General features: G+C 51.7%; 1 protein-coding gene across 1 annotated transcript in view; it reads right to left on the bottom strand.

Annotated features, from left to right (window-relative positions):
• TFCP2L1 (transcription factor CP2 like 1) overlaps positions 1-8921 on the bottom strand; it is a 58998-nt gene extending 50077 nt beyond the window's left edge. Inside the window, exons 1-2 of the mRNA XM_065880129.1 lie at positions 8860-8921; positions 5187-5338 (exon numbers count right to left, since the gene is read on the bottom strand). Coding sequence (XP_065736201.1) covers positions 5187-5338; positions 8860-8921 — 214 coding nt within the window. The remainder of the gene's footprint in view (positions 1-5186; positions 5339-8859) is intronic.
• Positions 8922-16330: the final 7409 nt, after the last annotated feature.

The following is a 16330-nucleotide window of genomic DNA, read 5'->3' as shown; positions in this document are numbered from 1 at the left end:
TGCGCCACCAGGGAAGCCCCTGTGATCACAATTTTAAAGACAGTATTTTAACATCCTGCATAGGAATGTCTCCTGCAGGTTACGGCTATTATCTGGTTGTACAGTGAATGAAGAACTAACAGAAAAGGTCAGCAGGCCTTCCTACCTTTAACCTATTCCAAAGCTACCACCTTTCAGTTCTAAGAGGTACAATTCTTAGTTCTAGAACCAACCTTGTGTTAATCTTTCAATTAGGAAAAGAAAGGATTAAAGTAGCAAAAAATAAAATAAAATAAAATACATCAAGGTCCCAATTTCATGGCCATGTTAACTTCCTAATAGGACTAGGGGAAACATGTATCCACTTTACTATTAATAAGAGCTAATATGTGAGTTCATATAAAGTGCCACACACTGTTTTCAGTGCTCTTCCTGCATTAACTTATTTTAGCTACATAGTAGCACGTACTTCATAGGGATTCTATTTCCTTCCTTTTACACATGAGGAGTTGGAAGCACTGAGAGGTTGTCTAAAGGACGTACCCAGGGAGGGCTGCCCGATAGCTCAGCCTTGGCAAGGCAGCGGGAGATCCTGGCTATCTGGTCTACCTCTCCAGCCATATACATTCATACTCTTCCTCATGTTCCAAACCCTAGTCATACTGAATTGCTTAGGATCCTTCATAAACGGTGTGCTTTAACTGCACCCACACCCTACCCGTTCTTGCCTTTGCACGTGGCTTTTCTCTCTCTCCCTGAACCATCCTCTCTTTCCAATGGACAGGAAGTTTTATTCCATGAATGAATGAACATAAGACTGTTGGAAAAATCCATCACCATATTTAAGATGGAAGAGTTGCTTTGGTAGGAAATTCCAAAGTTTTCTCCATAACAAGCCGTTCTTGCAAAGCTGTTCTTATCTCAAAGCCAGAATTGCCTACACAGATTGCCTGGGGTCCTCGTTCTTCTGATCTCCCTGACTCTCCCACCACCTTACCTACTTCATCCCTTGCCTCTGGCTCCAGCCTTCAGGAAACATGTCTCCACAGTGACCTTCGGCCACTGACAAAGAGATTGGCCTGGGAGTTTGAAGACCTCCATTCAACAGCTGTCTACCCCTTCCCCTTAGGACTCCATTTCAGGGGAAGAGCACGTACTTTGGTTCTCAAACCATTTTCACTGTATCCAAAACTAGCCGTTGGGCTTGGTGATAAGACACCCACAAGGAACACACCTTACTTATCCAAGCCATGATGTGAGGGCACTGGTCTGACACTGCACTGAAAAATGAGCATCCAATGGTTTAAATGACTTTTTCGTTTACAGATCCAGCATCCCTTCCATGTCTTTGGAGAACCTTAAACACATCATTACAAGAAAGAAGACATGGGATGGCCTCAGAGAAATAGTGCCCTAAACATCATAGAGCCAACGCAATAAACATTAAACACTTAATAGCAAACTTTTTAATTAAACAGAAAGGTTTTGACTGTTGACTGATATGTCAAAGCTCCTTTTCTTTTAAACTGATGCTCATTTGTCATATGACATAGGCATAGAAGCTACTTTAAATAAGGTACATTGAAAAAGATATCAAGTACAGCATTACTGATAATAGCAACAAAAAAAAAGAGAGAGAGGGTAAGAGAGAGAAAGGTGAAATGGAAATAAAATAAATCATGCTTATTTTTAAATTTTCTGAATATTTACAGAGCATCTACTATCAAGGCACCAAGCTTAACACTTGGGATATAATGTTAAAAACATAGACATGGCTCTGCCCTCACAGAGCTTCCATTCTATTATGGGAGACAGACACTCAAGTAATTACCTTGTATATTTCATCCCAGCCGTTAAGACAATAATCAGTCCTAAATAATAAAAGAAAATAGTGAACTATTACGCAGACATTTAAAATGATGTCTAAGAGGTTTTATAATAGAAAATATTACAAGAATAGTTTAATAAAAGTAAGAAACAACTTTATAAAGTATATGATCTCATAAATATTGTTTTAAAAAGTATAGAAGGAAGGTTCAATGGTTGTAAAATCCATCTGTAAGAATAGGTGACTGAGAAAGGTTAAGAAGAATGATAAAAGGAACTTCTACTCCCAAAAAGGGAAACATACTTCCAAGCTACAATTAGTTCAACTAGAAACGGGGCAACAATCAGGTGTACAGGACAAACATCTACACATCTGTTTCTGGACCCATGGTTTAGAATATGGCTTTTTAAATGTTTCGAAAGTGGCATTTAAACCAGTGAGAATAAGAGGTAAACTAGGCATTAACTAGTAGGTCAACTGTTTAGAAAAATAAGTAAACTTAGACTTTTACATCACATCACAAACTCCAAATGTAACGTATGAAAGTATAAATCCCACTGGTAAAGCTGGGAGAAAAATGAAATACATATATTTTATATAGTAATAATCCAAAATCATCATTAAATGACTAATTATCGTTTCCAAAAGAATCCCAAGCACATTGCAATGTTAAAATTTAGAAACCGGGCTTCCCTGGTGGCGCAGTGGTTGAGAGTCTGCCCGCTGATGCAGGCGACATGGGTTCGTGCCCTGGTCCGGGAAGATCCCACATGCCGTGGAGCGGCTGGGACCTTGAGCCATGGCCGCTGAGCCTGCGCGTCCGGAGCCTGTGCTCCGCAACGGGAGAGGCCACAACAGTGAGACGCCCGAGTACCGCAAAAAAAAAAAAAAAATTTAGAAACCAAAAAAAAAAAAAAAAAAAAAATTTAGAAACCATTACATGAACTTTAGGAAACCACTAAGCTGATTTCGGGGTGGGCAGGCATTCTAAACATAAAAGGAAAATCATTTTAGAAAACTGAAAGACTTGACAATAGATGTTGAAAGTCAATCTCTATCCATGACATACATCTCACACCATAAATATAGTTATCACAAAATAAATACGGTTAAATGGTCAGGGAAAAAATTGTTTCCAATATACGGCAGCTAAAAGGTTAATATCCTTCATTTAGGGTATGCTCTTACAACCCGTGAGATGGAACCATCCCAATAAGAAATGTGCAAAGAACATGAATTTAACTGATGGAGAAATTTAAAAGACCAATAAATATATTTTAAATATTCAACCACATTAGCAATGAGGTTACAGTTAAATGCTAGTTTAAGCCCTGTGGGGACTTCCCTGGTGGCGCAGTGGTTAAGAATCCGCCTGCCAATGCAGGGGACACAGGTTCAATCCCTGGTCTGGGAAGATCCCAGATGCTGCAGAGCAACTAAGCCCGTGCGCCACAACCACTGACTGAGCCTGTGCTCTAGAGCTTACGAGCCACAACTACTGAGCCCACGCGCCTAGAGCCCATGCTCTGCAACAAGAGAAGCCACCGCAGTGAGACACCGGCGCACCGCAACGAAGAGTAGCCCCCACTCGCCGCAGCCCGCGTGCAGCAATGAAGACCCACCGTAGCCAAAAATAAAAATAAATAAATTTATTTTAGAAACATATTTTTAAAAAAAAGAAAGACCTAAAGCAAATACACTAAAAAGACCTAAAGCAAATACACTAAATTAACACAGGGGCAACTCTTTCTGCCTCTTTTATCTTCTCTATATTAGCAAAGGATAACTCTTTTAAAAAGACCTAGTGTGTTGACTGCCAAACGTTGTTGAAAGTTGACTGAAAGAAAGGAGTGATGGGGTGGAGAGAAGGTAGGTGGGGCAGTCAAAGGCCTTAGAGATGGGGGAGGGGGGAGGCGGGCGCGCCGGGCCAGCGACTGGGCCTCTGACCCCAGGATGGACCAGGAACAAGAACCACCCCTGACCTCAGCTCTCTGTAAACCTCACCCAGTTTCTTCATGCTGCACTTAGGCAAGAGAGCAGAGGCCCGGAGGGGAAAACCACTGCTCCAAGATATACAGGTTGGTAGCATTTGACCTTCCGTGAAAGAGAAAGGAAAATGGCCAAAGCCATTCCGCAAACAAGCACAGACACACAGAGGCATTCTTCCACACGGCCAGCTCACCTGCCGTCGGCGGTCACCAGCCTCAGCAAATGGAACACAGATCTCAGGGCCTGAGCCAGGCACCCGAGAGCCGACTGAGCTTGGCTTGGCGACCAGCTGAGGCCCCAGAGCCACCCACAGGGATAAGCAATGCCCTTGCCCTGGCCACGTCCGTAGGCCGACGCCGAGTCACCTGCTGATTCTGAGCTGGTCCCTGGCCCAGAAGCTGGCCAGTTGAGCTGTCAGAGGTAAGCCTGATGGTCAGGCTGGACTTCCGCCCCCGGCTGGCTCCCCAGATGGGGAAGCCAGAGTTCTGCAGAAATGAGGCCGCCCGTGGAAGATAAACTGCAACCACACTGTCATCCCCTGCCCTTCCAGAAAGTACTGCATCCCCCTGCCCCTCGGCTCTGCTCACTTTAAACACGGGGCAACTAATCCGCTGCGTGCCAGGGCGTCTGAGGTGACCCAGAGGGGAAGGGCAATAAACACAGGCACACAGCATACAGAAACCACAACAACACCATCGGTTAGGCCACTGGCCCACGGGTCCTGATAAAGGACATCAGAAATGGAACAGGCACTTCACACGCCTTCATCCTCTCAAACCTCACAAAATGACGCTTCTCGTGTCACACGTGAACACACTGAGGCTCAGAGGAAAAGTCAAAGAGCTGGGAAGCCCTGGGGCTGGAAAGCAAAGTCAAACGCCCGTGCCATTTCTCCCAGGACACGCCTGTCCCCATCGCCACAAAGGGCTCCTGCCTGGCACGTGTGGAATCCGGCCTCTGGGCCGCGTTAGGATGGGCCTTCCCATCACTGCCGGGTGCGGCTCCAGAAAGGGCAGCTGACCTTGTATACCAAAGGTGCTCAATCTACGGCCGGGAAGGCAAGTAGTAATTACCAAAGGTGCTCAAAGTAGTAATTATAAGTATGGTTGCCAATCACTGAGGATCATCTGCTCCCTGGAGGGCCCATATGAGGAATGTGAACCTTCACTCATTTGGCCTGAGTGAAACATAGCTGATGTGTCCATTTCTCAGATGAAAACACCGAGGCTCAGAAGTCTCACAGCTAGGACACCAGAGCTCCTTTCCCGAACCCCAACTCTCCCACCCTGACAAGGTAACAGGCCCAAATGGGTCATTCAGGTCAACTCCCCACTCCTGGGCGGTCTCCCCGGCCCCCAGGCTCCACCCTGGCCCGGTGCTCCAGGACTACCTTGGTTGAGGTAGGTCAAAGTCTCTTCGTGCAGCTTCACAGCTGGGGACGTGGCGGCACACAGCACATACTGCAGGGGTGGCAGACGGGCCTCGTTCTCGGGGGACAGCTGGGGCTCCTCCTGCTTGAAGATGGGCAGGGCGAGGACGTCGCTGCAACACAGGAGGGAGGGGTCAGGAGCAGGGTCCCCGGAGCCCATTCGCAAAGACAGGGCCAAGTGGCCAACCCTGGTGTCAAGGGCAACGCAGCCCAGCGTGGTGCAGCAAGCGGGTTCAGCCTACACACCGCGTGTCACAGATACTCTAAGATGCTTTTCCAATGAGGGAGACCAATCCTGGATGATTCTACTTTCACGCCAAGACCTTCGAGAGATTTATTCAGATGCCGCCTGGTTGCCATCCACAAGAGTCTGGCTTTTAGAATGAGAGCCCGAACAAAATTTTTAATCTTTTTAAATAAACTGTTCCAGTTATTGGCCACTGCTCAGACCAAGACAATTTCCTGTCCTCCGGACTCTGTAAACCATGCAAATGGAGAAACTGCTTCACCCACCCAAACTGAGACAACCCTCCACCCTTCTAAAAAAAAAGGACAACTGGCCCATAAGCCCTATTTTAAGGGTCATACTAATATCTCCTAAACGCAAAACAAGAAGGACCTTGGTTTCTGTTCAGTTTTCTTATCCAAATGGAAAATACTGCGATGCTCAAAGATTCTTTTCCTCCACCTCTAAACAAAAATCCCCGTCAGATCCAAAAAACCAGCCTCACATCAGCCTAGGACTGGATAACTTGTTTCTGGATGTATTTCTTAAGTGCCTTCCCAAGGAAAATAGAAATCCTTGAGAACATGAAGGACCTGAAAGCAGGAGAGACTTGGTTAAGCTCTCTGGATTATGAACAGATTATGGCACGGACACCCATGCCAAAAAAGTGCCCGTGCCCTTATCTTAATAACCCTCTACCCTGGGAGCATCCTGGGCTCTGAATCAGATTCACTGACCCCACTTCACTACATAAACAGCAGAGTCACTGGTATAATCTGCTCCTCATACAGCACCACAAACGAGGAGCTCTAAAACACAGACCCGGCACACACCCCAACACGTCGCAACAACTCTCAGAAGGAAAAGTGTGGCTTGGGGCTCACGTGCAAAACCTCCCCTGTGGGGGGCCACCCCTGCCACCATCCACAGCCCTGGCTTTCCCACCCCACACCTTCCTTTGCCCGGACCGGGGCACACTCCCAGCCCAAGAGGTTATCTAGGAACAGGGGAGAAGCAGGCAGGCGTGCTCCCCGGGCGATTGCATAATTTTGTGTTTGCCCAGACCACGTTAAGTTAATAATCCATGGGCTGGTGCCTTTAAATTTAAAAAAAGGGAGGGATGCAGGGGAGGAGGGTGGGTAAGAGCCATCACTCAACAGTAACTTGTTTCAAGCCTGGCATCCTTATTTGCTGAGGAATAAAGTCACCAGGACATGAAACAGAAGGAGGGAAGAAGGGAGTACAGGCCACTACCTGGGAAGGTGAGACAACTTGCAGAGGTGCCGCTCAGTGAGGAGAGGGCCAAAAAGAAAATGCACAAACTAAACAAAAGGACAAGACCTTCGCTCTAGAGCCAGGGGGACCAGAGGCATATCCACTGACCCTCACCTTGGCGTTCACCGAGGTCAACCTCTCCAAGGGTGAACACCCCAGCTTCCAAGAAGTGAAATTAAAATAGAGTGTGGGGACCTCCCTGGCTGTCCAGTGGTTAGGACTCTGCACTTCCACTTCAGGGGGCGTGGGTTCAATCCCTGGTCGGGGAACTAAGATCCCGCATGCTGCTAGGCGCGGCCAAAAAAAAAAAAAGAGTGTGGACCAACATGCTTTTTAATCCATGCTCCCCAAACGACCCCAGAAGCCCATATGGCTTTATGGCACCTTTCACCCCAACTCGCACCCCACCTCACCACGCTGAATGCAATACCAAACTCCTAAAAGGTACTCCCCAAAGTCCCATCTCCAGAGCAGCGGCACCTCCCGCCCAAGAGGAGAATTATTCCCTAAAAGGATGACATTTTCGGTATCCAGGAAGTTTTAAATACACTCACTTCTCCACTCAGGGTCACCTCCAAACTTATTTCTAATATATGGCAACATACCGAATGGCCACAAACTATAAAATTCAGGCAAAATCACACCTAAAACTGCATGGTGCAGTACAATAAATGTATCCCATTGTAGCATTTCAAGTAAGCGAATAGACACAGCCTTCTGCCAGGGATTAACATCTGCCCAGTAGGGGACTTGCCTGGCAGTCCAGTGGTTAGGACTCCACGCTTCCACTGCAGGGGGCACGGGGAAGTAAGATCCCCGCGAGCCGCAAGGCATGGCAAAAAAAAAAAAAAAAAAAAAATTTTTCCCGGTGGGCTTAACATCCCCCAGAGCAGTCTCCCTCTGGTGACATCACCATGGTCTGCAGAGAAGCCATCAGTCCTTAATTAAGACCCTAGACTTTTGCCATCCCCTACCACTCTGGCCCATGATAAAACACAGCAGACACATTACATAAACCCAATCACTCCTTTGCCTTCTGAAATGGGGATGCCTTCGGGGACGACTACTGGACAAATATCTATCAAAAGCCAGGATTTCCAAATCACCTGTACTGCTAAATCTGACTTGAAACTTCTAGGGACCAAAAATAAAAATAAAATGAAGCATGCAGGACGGGCTCTCACTGTGGGGCAGTCTGTACCAGCGACTTCCCACCTAGGTCCCACAATTCACTTTCTCTGAGCTCACACCAAATGCCCTTTGGGTTAAATTAGGCACATTTCATAAACTGTGACTAGGATGGAAATAAAGACAGGCTACAGCTGGTTCAGGCGAGTTCAGAAAGTGAAATGACCGCCCATTAGTACCCGGCCAGCTGCACAACAGGGAAAAACAATCCTCCAGGAACTGAAGCTAACGGAGGTGCCACTTCCTTCAAGGGGACAGGGGAGAAAACTTTGCAAGACAGGCAGGACTTACTTTTCCCTTTGAAGAGCACTAGTCAAATCCCTGCAGAAGAAGAAAGATTTCCATCAAGGGCAATCAATGTGCGGGCCTCGGGCCTACACACGCAAGACCACCTGGTGGGAGGGGGGACCCTGTCCCTCCCAAGCCCCCGCCCGCCCCCGCCGGCCCGCGAGGCCCAGCGCAGGGCCGCGCTCGCCGCTCACTCGCCCCTCGGCCGGAGCAAGGACACTGGAGAGGACGCGAGGCTCGGAGAGGGACCGGGCGGAGAGGGGCAAAGAGCAGGGAACTAGAATCCCCGGGACAGGCTCCAGACCGACGGCAGGAAGTTTCCTCTTCTCCGACGCGAGCGGGGAGAGGAGAGACAGGGAGGCGGACGGCCCCGGAGAGGCAGCGGCCAGAGATGCGCGCTCTGCACCCGCCGGGGTCGTCGGGGAAGCAGCCTCCGCGGGCACCAGGCTCCGCAAACCCGCCTCCCGGGGGGGTCCCCAACTCTGAGCGTCGGCTCCCGCTGGGGTCGGTCCGTCGGTCCCAGGCGGGACTCTGGGCGGGTCTCTCTCAGTCCCCCAAGGGCAGACAGCGGGGAGGCGGGGGAGCAGCGGGGGCGCTCGGGACCCCTGGCCCGGCCGCCCCGCTCCCCGCCCGCAGACCCCGGCCCAAGCCCCTTACCGCAGGTAGCTGCCGGAGTTGTGCTGGTTGTAGTGCTCGGGCTGCGTGTGCCAGAACAGCATGGCTGGGGCTCCGAGCCCGGCCCGACCCAGGCGCGCGGCGGACGGGACGCGGGGCGCGCCGACCTCTCTCGGTCACCTGCCAGCAGCGCTCCCAACCGCTGGGTCCGCCCGCCCCCGCGCATTTATGGACTGCCCTGGGGGCGGGGCCTCAGCCGGACCCGCCCCCAGGCCGCGCGGCCGGGAGATGGCTCCAGCGGCCGCCTCACCTGGTGACCCGCACGGGCGCGTCCTCCCCGGGAGCGAGCGCGCCTCCAGGGCGGCGACCGCGAGCGGGCGGCGCGGCCGCGGGCGGGGGCTGAGGCCCGGGCTCCATCCCGGCCCCCGGGGCGGGGCCCAGGTAACCATCACCGCAGCCCCGGTGTCACCGACGCGCCTCCTCCGCGCGCCCATTCGCGCGGCCCCAGGGCGGGTGCCCAGGGCGGGTCCCCAGAGCGGTACCGCGGCTGGGGAGAGCCACTGTGAGCTTGGATGTCAGGGACCCCGACCTTGCTCTGCCTGCCCCCTTACCTTGCTCTTGCTTTTTCATAGCACTGTGACACTCTCAGAAATCGTATTTCGTTTTGTTGTTTAATGTATGCTTGTGTATGGATTGTCTGTCTCCAAGAGGGCAAGGCTGTGGACTCTTATTCACTGTTTTATCCCCACCGCCTAGAAAAGTGCTTGGGACATAGTGAGTGCTCAATAAATGTTAGCTGAATAAATATTTTTAAAAAGAAATGCATCAAGTGAGTAATCAGAGAAGGCTTCCTGGAGGACGCGACCTTGAGCTGAGGCCTTATAGATTCAGAGGAAATGCTTCTGTGAATATCCGGAGGGAAAGTGGTTCCAGGCAGGGCAACAGTAAGCAAGGCCCTGCGGCTGACCTACTTTGGCGTGGCCTGGGGCTGGGTGACCCAGGAGAGAGCTTAGGAGGTGAGGTGGGCACGGTGAGTGGGGCAGATCAAAGAGGGCCTGGCAGGCCCTGGCAAAGAAGCAGCTGGGCTTTTATTCTAAGTGTGTTTTCAGCGGAGGAGTTGCATGTATGATCTGCCTTTTGGAAGGATCAGTCTGGAAGGAGTGTGGGCAGTGGGTCATGGGGGTGGGGCAGTTAGGACGGAGTGGAGGTCAAAGAGCCATGACCCACACCCGAGTGACATTCACACCCCACCCCGTCCCCAGGTTGGTCCAGCACCTGGCGCAGAAGAGCTGCACGTTCTATCCCAGACTGGTATTCAGAGCAAATGACGTCCCCCGGAGACCGCAGCCCAGAACTCCCAGCTCCCCCAAGCATGGGGGTGAGTCAAAGCCTCCCTCACTCTGCTCTCTAGGTCCCCCCCGCCCCACTGTAGCCGCTGGTCACAACTGGCAACCCACTTCCTCTGGGCAGCTCTGAGGGCCCACCACCTCCCCACTGCTCTCCTGCCACTCAGATCCCCCTTCACGGATGGATTTGTTGCACCAGCCACAGGCAGGACTACAAACAGGCAGCCCGCAGCCTTCCGCCCCAGGGGCTCTGTTGCTGAGAGCCTCCTTGCCCAAGGTAACCCCCTGTTGGGGTGACCCCAATGACTACCCACACAAAATATCAAAGTCTGGCCATCTCAGCTGATGGGCTATTGTAGGCTTAGGATCCCCCGTGGGGCCAGTCAGAGCTGTCACGGGACCTTCTTCATAAACTCCTGTTTCCTTCCCATCCCTTGCATGGGTGTTAATTTCAAGGGAACCTCCAAATAAACATCCTTAACACTAAGCTCCGTCTGAGGGTCCATGACAAGTCCGGTGTTCATGTGGGAGGCGCTCTGAGGTGGTGTAGAAACAGCGTGCCCTTTTCTGGATTCCCTCACTGGGCACATACCCCCAGAGCACCTGCCGTGTGCCAGGTGTGGCCCTGGGTGCGAGGTGCAAGCTTGCATTCTGACTGGAGAGGCCGGTGGGTGAGCAGCAATGACAGTGCAGTGTGATCAAGGATGTAGAGGCTGCCCTGTGAATGCACGGGAGGATTTTGGAGCTCGGAAAAGTCTCCCAGGTAGTGTGATGTCTCCTGATGGATGGGCGGAAGTTTGGCCGATCTGTGAAATCAAGTCTGGACGAGGGTCTCCAGCTGAGCACGCAACCTGTGCAAAAGCCTGGAGAAACGGCATGGGAAGCATGGGAAGGAGATGACCCTGATTCAAATCCAGCTTTCCCACCTGGCTTTGTCAGGATGTGTGGGCCTGGATTGGGGTAAATGGACCGCATGCAGCCTCTCACGTCAGCGTGGTCCTGGGACTTGCTTTGACTGTAGAACACAGGTGTTCCAGTTCCAGTCAGCCCTAGGAAGCCAGGCAGCTTCTGCCTACGCTCTCCTGGAGCTCTGGACCACCGAGGGGAGAGTCTAACCACCCCGCTGGAGAGCAAGGCCCACCAGGCCCCACCCATTCGGGCCACCAGCAAGGGCCATCTTGGCTGGGCCAGTGGATCTGCTCCAGCAGACACCGCATGGAGCAGAAATGAGCCACCCACCAAGCCCTGCCCAGAATGCAGCCCTGGGAGCAAACACACAGATGCGGCTTTAAGCCACGAACAGGTGACACGGTTTGTCTCATACCAACGGAGAGATGATTACTGGACCCTTTGAACCTCAGTCTTGCCTTTAGTGAATGGGAGTGATCAGGCTTAGTTTCAAGGTGGTGATGAAACTTAGGGTCAGTGAGCGTAGCCTCTCAGGAATGACCAGCCTTCTCTGTCCCTTTAGGTGACTACAGACCTTCACTCCATTCCTAGATTTTTTTTTTTTTTTTTTTGCGGTACACCAGCCCCTCACTGCTGCAGCCTCTCCCGTTGCAGAGCATAGGCTCCGGACGCGCAGGCCCAGTGGCCACGGCTCACTGGGCCCAGCCACTCCGCGGCATGTGGGATCCTCCTGGACCAGGGCACGAACCCACGTCCCCTGCATTGGCAGGTGGACTCTCAACCACTGCGCCACCAGGGAAGCCCCATTCCTAGATTTTGACTCTTGTTTCTGTTGATGCTGCATGGCTTGAGGGATCTTAGTTCCCTGCCCAGGGATTGAACCCAGGCCCTCGGCAGTGAAAGGGCCGAGTCCTAACCACTGGACCACCAGGGAATTCCCAGATTTTGACTCTCCTGAGGGTAGGATTGGCAATGCCCTTGGAGACTGCCTCTGAGTCATGCTGTGTGAACAAGGATGCATACCCCTGCCTGTGACTTGTCATTGTTGCCCAATTAAGACCAACCTGGGCCCCAGGGGCTCCCAGTCCTGTCAGGAGAAGACAGACGTGCAGGCGATAGCCTATCAGTCTCTCTTTTCATTTTGTAAATGTCCACAGTTCACTTATGGTGGACTATTATTATTATTTTTTTTTTGGCTGCGTTTGGTCTTCATTGCTGCGTGCGGGCTTTCTCTAGTTGCAGCGAGCGGGGGCTACTCTTCCTTGCAGTGCGTGGGCTTCTCATTGCGGTGGCTTCTCTTGTTGTGGAGCACGGGCTCTAGGCACACAGGCTTCAGTAGTTGTGGCATGCAGGCTCAGTAGTTGTGGCTCACGAGCTTAGTTGCTCCTCAGCATGTGGGAGCTTCCCGGACCTGGGATCGAACCCGTGTCCCCTGCATTGGCAGGCGGGTTCTTAACCACTGCACCACCAGGGAGGACTATTGACTTTTACTCTGTTCCAGGCCTGGCGCCATCCCCTGGAGTTTGCCAATGCTGAGAAGTAGGCTTATCACCCCATCTCACAGATGAGGAAACTGAGGCTCAGGAATCTGAATGCCACAGCTGGGTTTCGAGGCCAGAGCTGAGCGTTCAGGGCCTGTGCTCTTTGGTTACCATAAATTCCTGTCCTGAGCCTTGCGTTTCTTTCTTCACATGAGGCTGGGCAAACGTGCTGGGATCAGAGGTGTGTCTGCTCCTAAGGAGCGGCCTGGGGCCCCACAGAGCTGGTGGGCAGGGGTGTTCTCCTGGGGCGAGCCTCTCCCATGGGCCCTATTATGCCCACAGGCTTGGGGACAGTGGGTTGCAAATACAGAGCGGGCAGCATCCTCCAGCTGGAGGCCAGGCCCACCCCCGCTGCTGTACACTCCGCCCAGGCGGGGGAATGGGATGGGCCTGGTGCTGGCAGGCGGGAGCCCTCCTGCACTTGGTGTCTGGCCTGTGGGGCCCTCTTGACTGTACCTCGGGCCCTGACTCCCGCTGAGGGGCAAAGCCCCAGGCAGGGAACACACCAGAAGCTCCCATCTGCTGAGCCCTGGCTCTACACAGGCATTAATTTCACGAATGCACTCCCTCCTCTACAGCCCTGCAAGGTTCGCTGCGATTACCCCAGGAGGCTCCAAACACTGGAACGACCTGCCCAAGGTGAGGGGACTGAGATCCCAGATTTGAACCCAAGCCTCCTGACCTTAGGCCTCTGGACTCGGTGCCCTGTGCCGGTGCCGCCTCTCGGCCCCCAGCCTAGGCCAGGACATGGGTGGGGCAGCTGTGCCCAGGGTTTTGGCCCACCTCACCCCCTGTGCACCCAACAGCTGGGGGAGGTGGGGGTCTCCAAGGCCCTCAGGAGCTGACAGCCCTCCTGAGGAAGCAGTAATCTTCTGTGAGTCTGTGCCCCCAGCAGGCTCTGGAATCTCCTAGGCAGGGCCCAAGTCCTCCTTGGAAATACATCCCCTGCACGTGGCGTGGGGTCCTCACACAAAGGCTACTTAGGAGCTGCTCTTCTAATGTGAATGACTTGAACTGACATGAAACACTGTGGGAGGGAATTCCCTGGCAGCCCAGTGGTTGGGGCTCAGTGCTCGCATGGTTGGGGCCCTGGTTCCATCCCTGGTCTGGGAACTAAGATCCCACAATGGGAGACGCTTCCGATAGGAAAATCACTAGTACTGTCGATTATGCAACTAACTAATGTTCTAGGAATAACATAGAATTACGCACAACATTCAAAAAGTTCAGCCCCCCCGACTTCCACCCCATCCCGCTCATCAGTGTGCCTCCTGGGGACTGTTCCCGAGCTGTGCGGCGCCCATGAGCACGCATGTGTCCGAAGGAGGCTGCAGGGGCCACACTAGGGCTGCCGGGGCTGCCCAGAGATCTTAGAGCTGGATAATCCTGGCAGGCTTCCTTGGGGAAGGAGAGGCCGGTAATCTGAGCTGGGTTCCAAGGGAGGTAAGATTTCTGTAGATGAAAGAAAACAGCAGGAGGTTCTCCAGGCATGAGGAACAGCACGTGCAAAGGTGCCGAGGGAGGAGAAAGTGTGGTTCTCTAGGGGGACAACAAAGTGGGAGCCACAGGGAGTAAGAAGGGGCCAGGTGACCTCTGACTTCTGGGGAGTGGACTGGCTGTGTTGCGTTGGGCAAGTCATTTAACCTCTCTGTTGCAGAGTTGCAATGGACCTTTACTGAGGAGTGCTCTTGGGATCAGCAGCTGTGGGCAGTGGGGGTGAAGGAGGGAAGACGTGGGCAGACGGGCGAGTTAAGCTATGAGACCTCCATGGATCCTAAAGGGACCCGGGGACTGGAATGGCCCTCCGAGTTTTCTAGAAATGGGACAAGGAAGTCAGGTCTTTGTATACTCACACTGACCAGTAGCATCAGGCACGGGTTGCCCCTGGGGAAGGGAGGGACCTTGGCAAAGTGACTCAGCTGGTGGCCAGTCCTAGAGAGGGACCCAGCCAGTGCTATGCTCTGAGTGCCTCGGCCTGGGAGGGCACACCTGGGCTGGACGTGACCATGCTCTCCGACCGAGCTCTCCGAGCCGAGCCTTCGTTTACGGAATGAAGGAACTGCCTGCGTCTTGGAGCCGTTGGGGGGACTAAGCAAGAGAGCGTTCAGGATGCTCCCAGCTTCCCTAAACACTGTCAGCTTTCCTGCTGCACATCACCAATCTGAGTGTTCACTCCTTCTCGAATGTTCCAAAGTGTGCAGTGGGTAAAAAACCCCAAGTCCAAGTTAGGATTACATTCTGATGCAAGTAACAGCAACCTCGACATAAAGACAGCTCAGATGAGATAGAGGTTTATTTCTCCCGCAAGTTGTAAAAGTCTAGAGCGTTGACACTGTCCTATACGGCGCCAATGAACCACACGCGGCCACTGAGCAACTGAACCATGGCAAGTCTTACAAATGAACCTGTCTACGAGACAGAAACAGAATCACGGACATTGAGAACAGACGGGTGGTTGTCAAGGTGGAGGGCACTGGGGGAGGCGTGGAGTGGGAGTTTGGGGTTCGCAGATATACACTATTATATAGAGAATAGATAGACAACAAGGTCCTACTGTAGAGCACAGGGAACTCTATTCAATATCCTGGGATAAACCACAATGGGAAAGCATATTTAAAAAAAAAGAATGTATGTATACGTGTAACTGAATCACTTTGCTGTACAGCAGAAATTAACACAACATTGTAAATCAACTAGACTTCAATATAAAAATTGATAAACAACAAAAAAGAAATATGGCTAGTCTTAACTGAGATGTATTAAAAGTGCACAGGGGCTTCCCTGGTGGCACAGTGGTTAAGCATCCGGCTGCCAACGCAGGGGACATGGGTTTGATCCCATGTCCGGGAAGATCCCACATATCTTGGAGCAACTAAGCCTGTGTGCCACAACTACTGAGCCCATATGCCACAACTACTGAAACCTGCGCGCCTAGAGCCTGTGCTCCACAACAAGAGAAGCCACCGCAATGAGAAACCCGCGCACCACAACAGAGTAGCCCCCGCTCGCTGCAACTAGAGAAAGCCCGTGCACAGATACGAAGACTCAAAGCAGCCAAAAATAAATAAATAAATTTATTTAAAAAAAGAAGTACAAAGTACAGGAATTCCCTGATGGTCCAGCAGTTAGGACTCCGCACTTTCACTGCCAAGGGCTCAGGTTCAATCCCTGGTCAGGGAACTAAGATCCCACAAGCCACAAGGTGCAGCCACAGATAAATAAATAAACAAAAGTGCAAAGTACACAGCAGTTTCAAAGATTTTATATGAAAAACAGAATGTAATGTAGCCCATCAATAATTTTTACACTGATCATATGATAAATGATAATATTTTGAATATACAGCTGGCCTTCGATATCCGCAGATGCGGAACCCTGGGATAGGGGGGCAGGGGCAGCCGTAAAGGGCTTGAGCCTCCTTGGATTTTGGTATCTACGGAGCTCCTGGAACCAAACCCCTGCAGATAGCAAGGGACAACTGTGTTGAGTTAAATACACAATATTATTAAAATTAATTTCACCCATTTATTTTTACTTTTTTTAAATGTGACTACTACTAGAAATTTTAAATTTAAATCTGTAGCTTGCATTATATTCCTATTGGACAGACTGGTCCGGAGCAGTGGCTCTCAACCCAAGATGGCTTTGCCCCCCAGAGGACACATGGCAATCTCTAGAGACATTTCTGGTTGTCCCAACTCAGGGTGTGGGGTGCAT

Source organism: Phocoena phocoena, chromosome 7, assembly GCF_963924675.1.
Source record: "Phocoena phocoena chromosome 7, mPhoPho1.1, whole genome shotgun sequence".
Lineage (NCBI taxonomy): Eukaryota > Metazoa > Chordata > Mammalia > Artiodactyla > Phocoenidae > Phocoena > Phocoena phocoena.
This window is presented reverse-complemented; position numbering and strand designations above follow the sequence as displayed.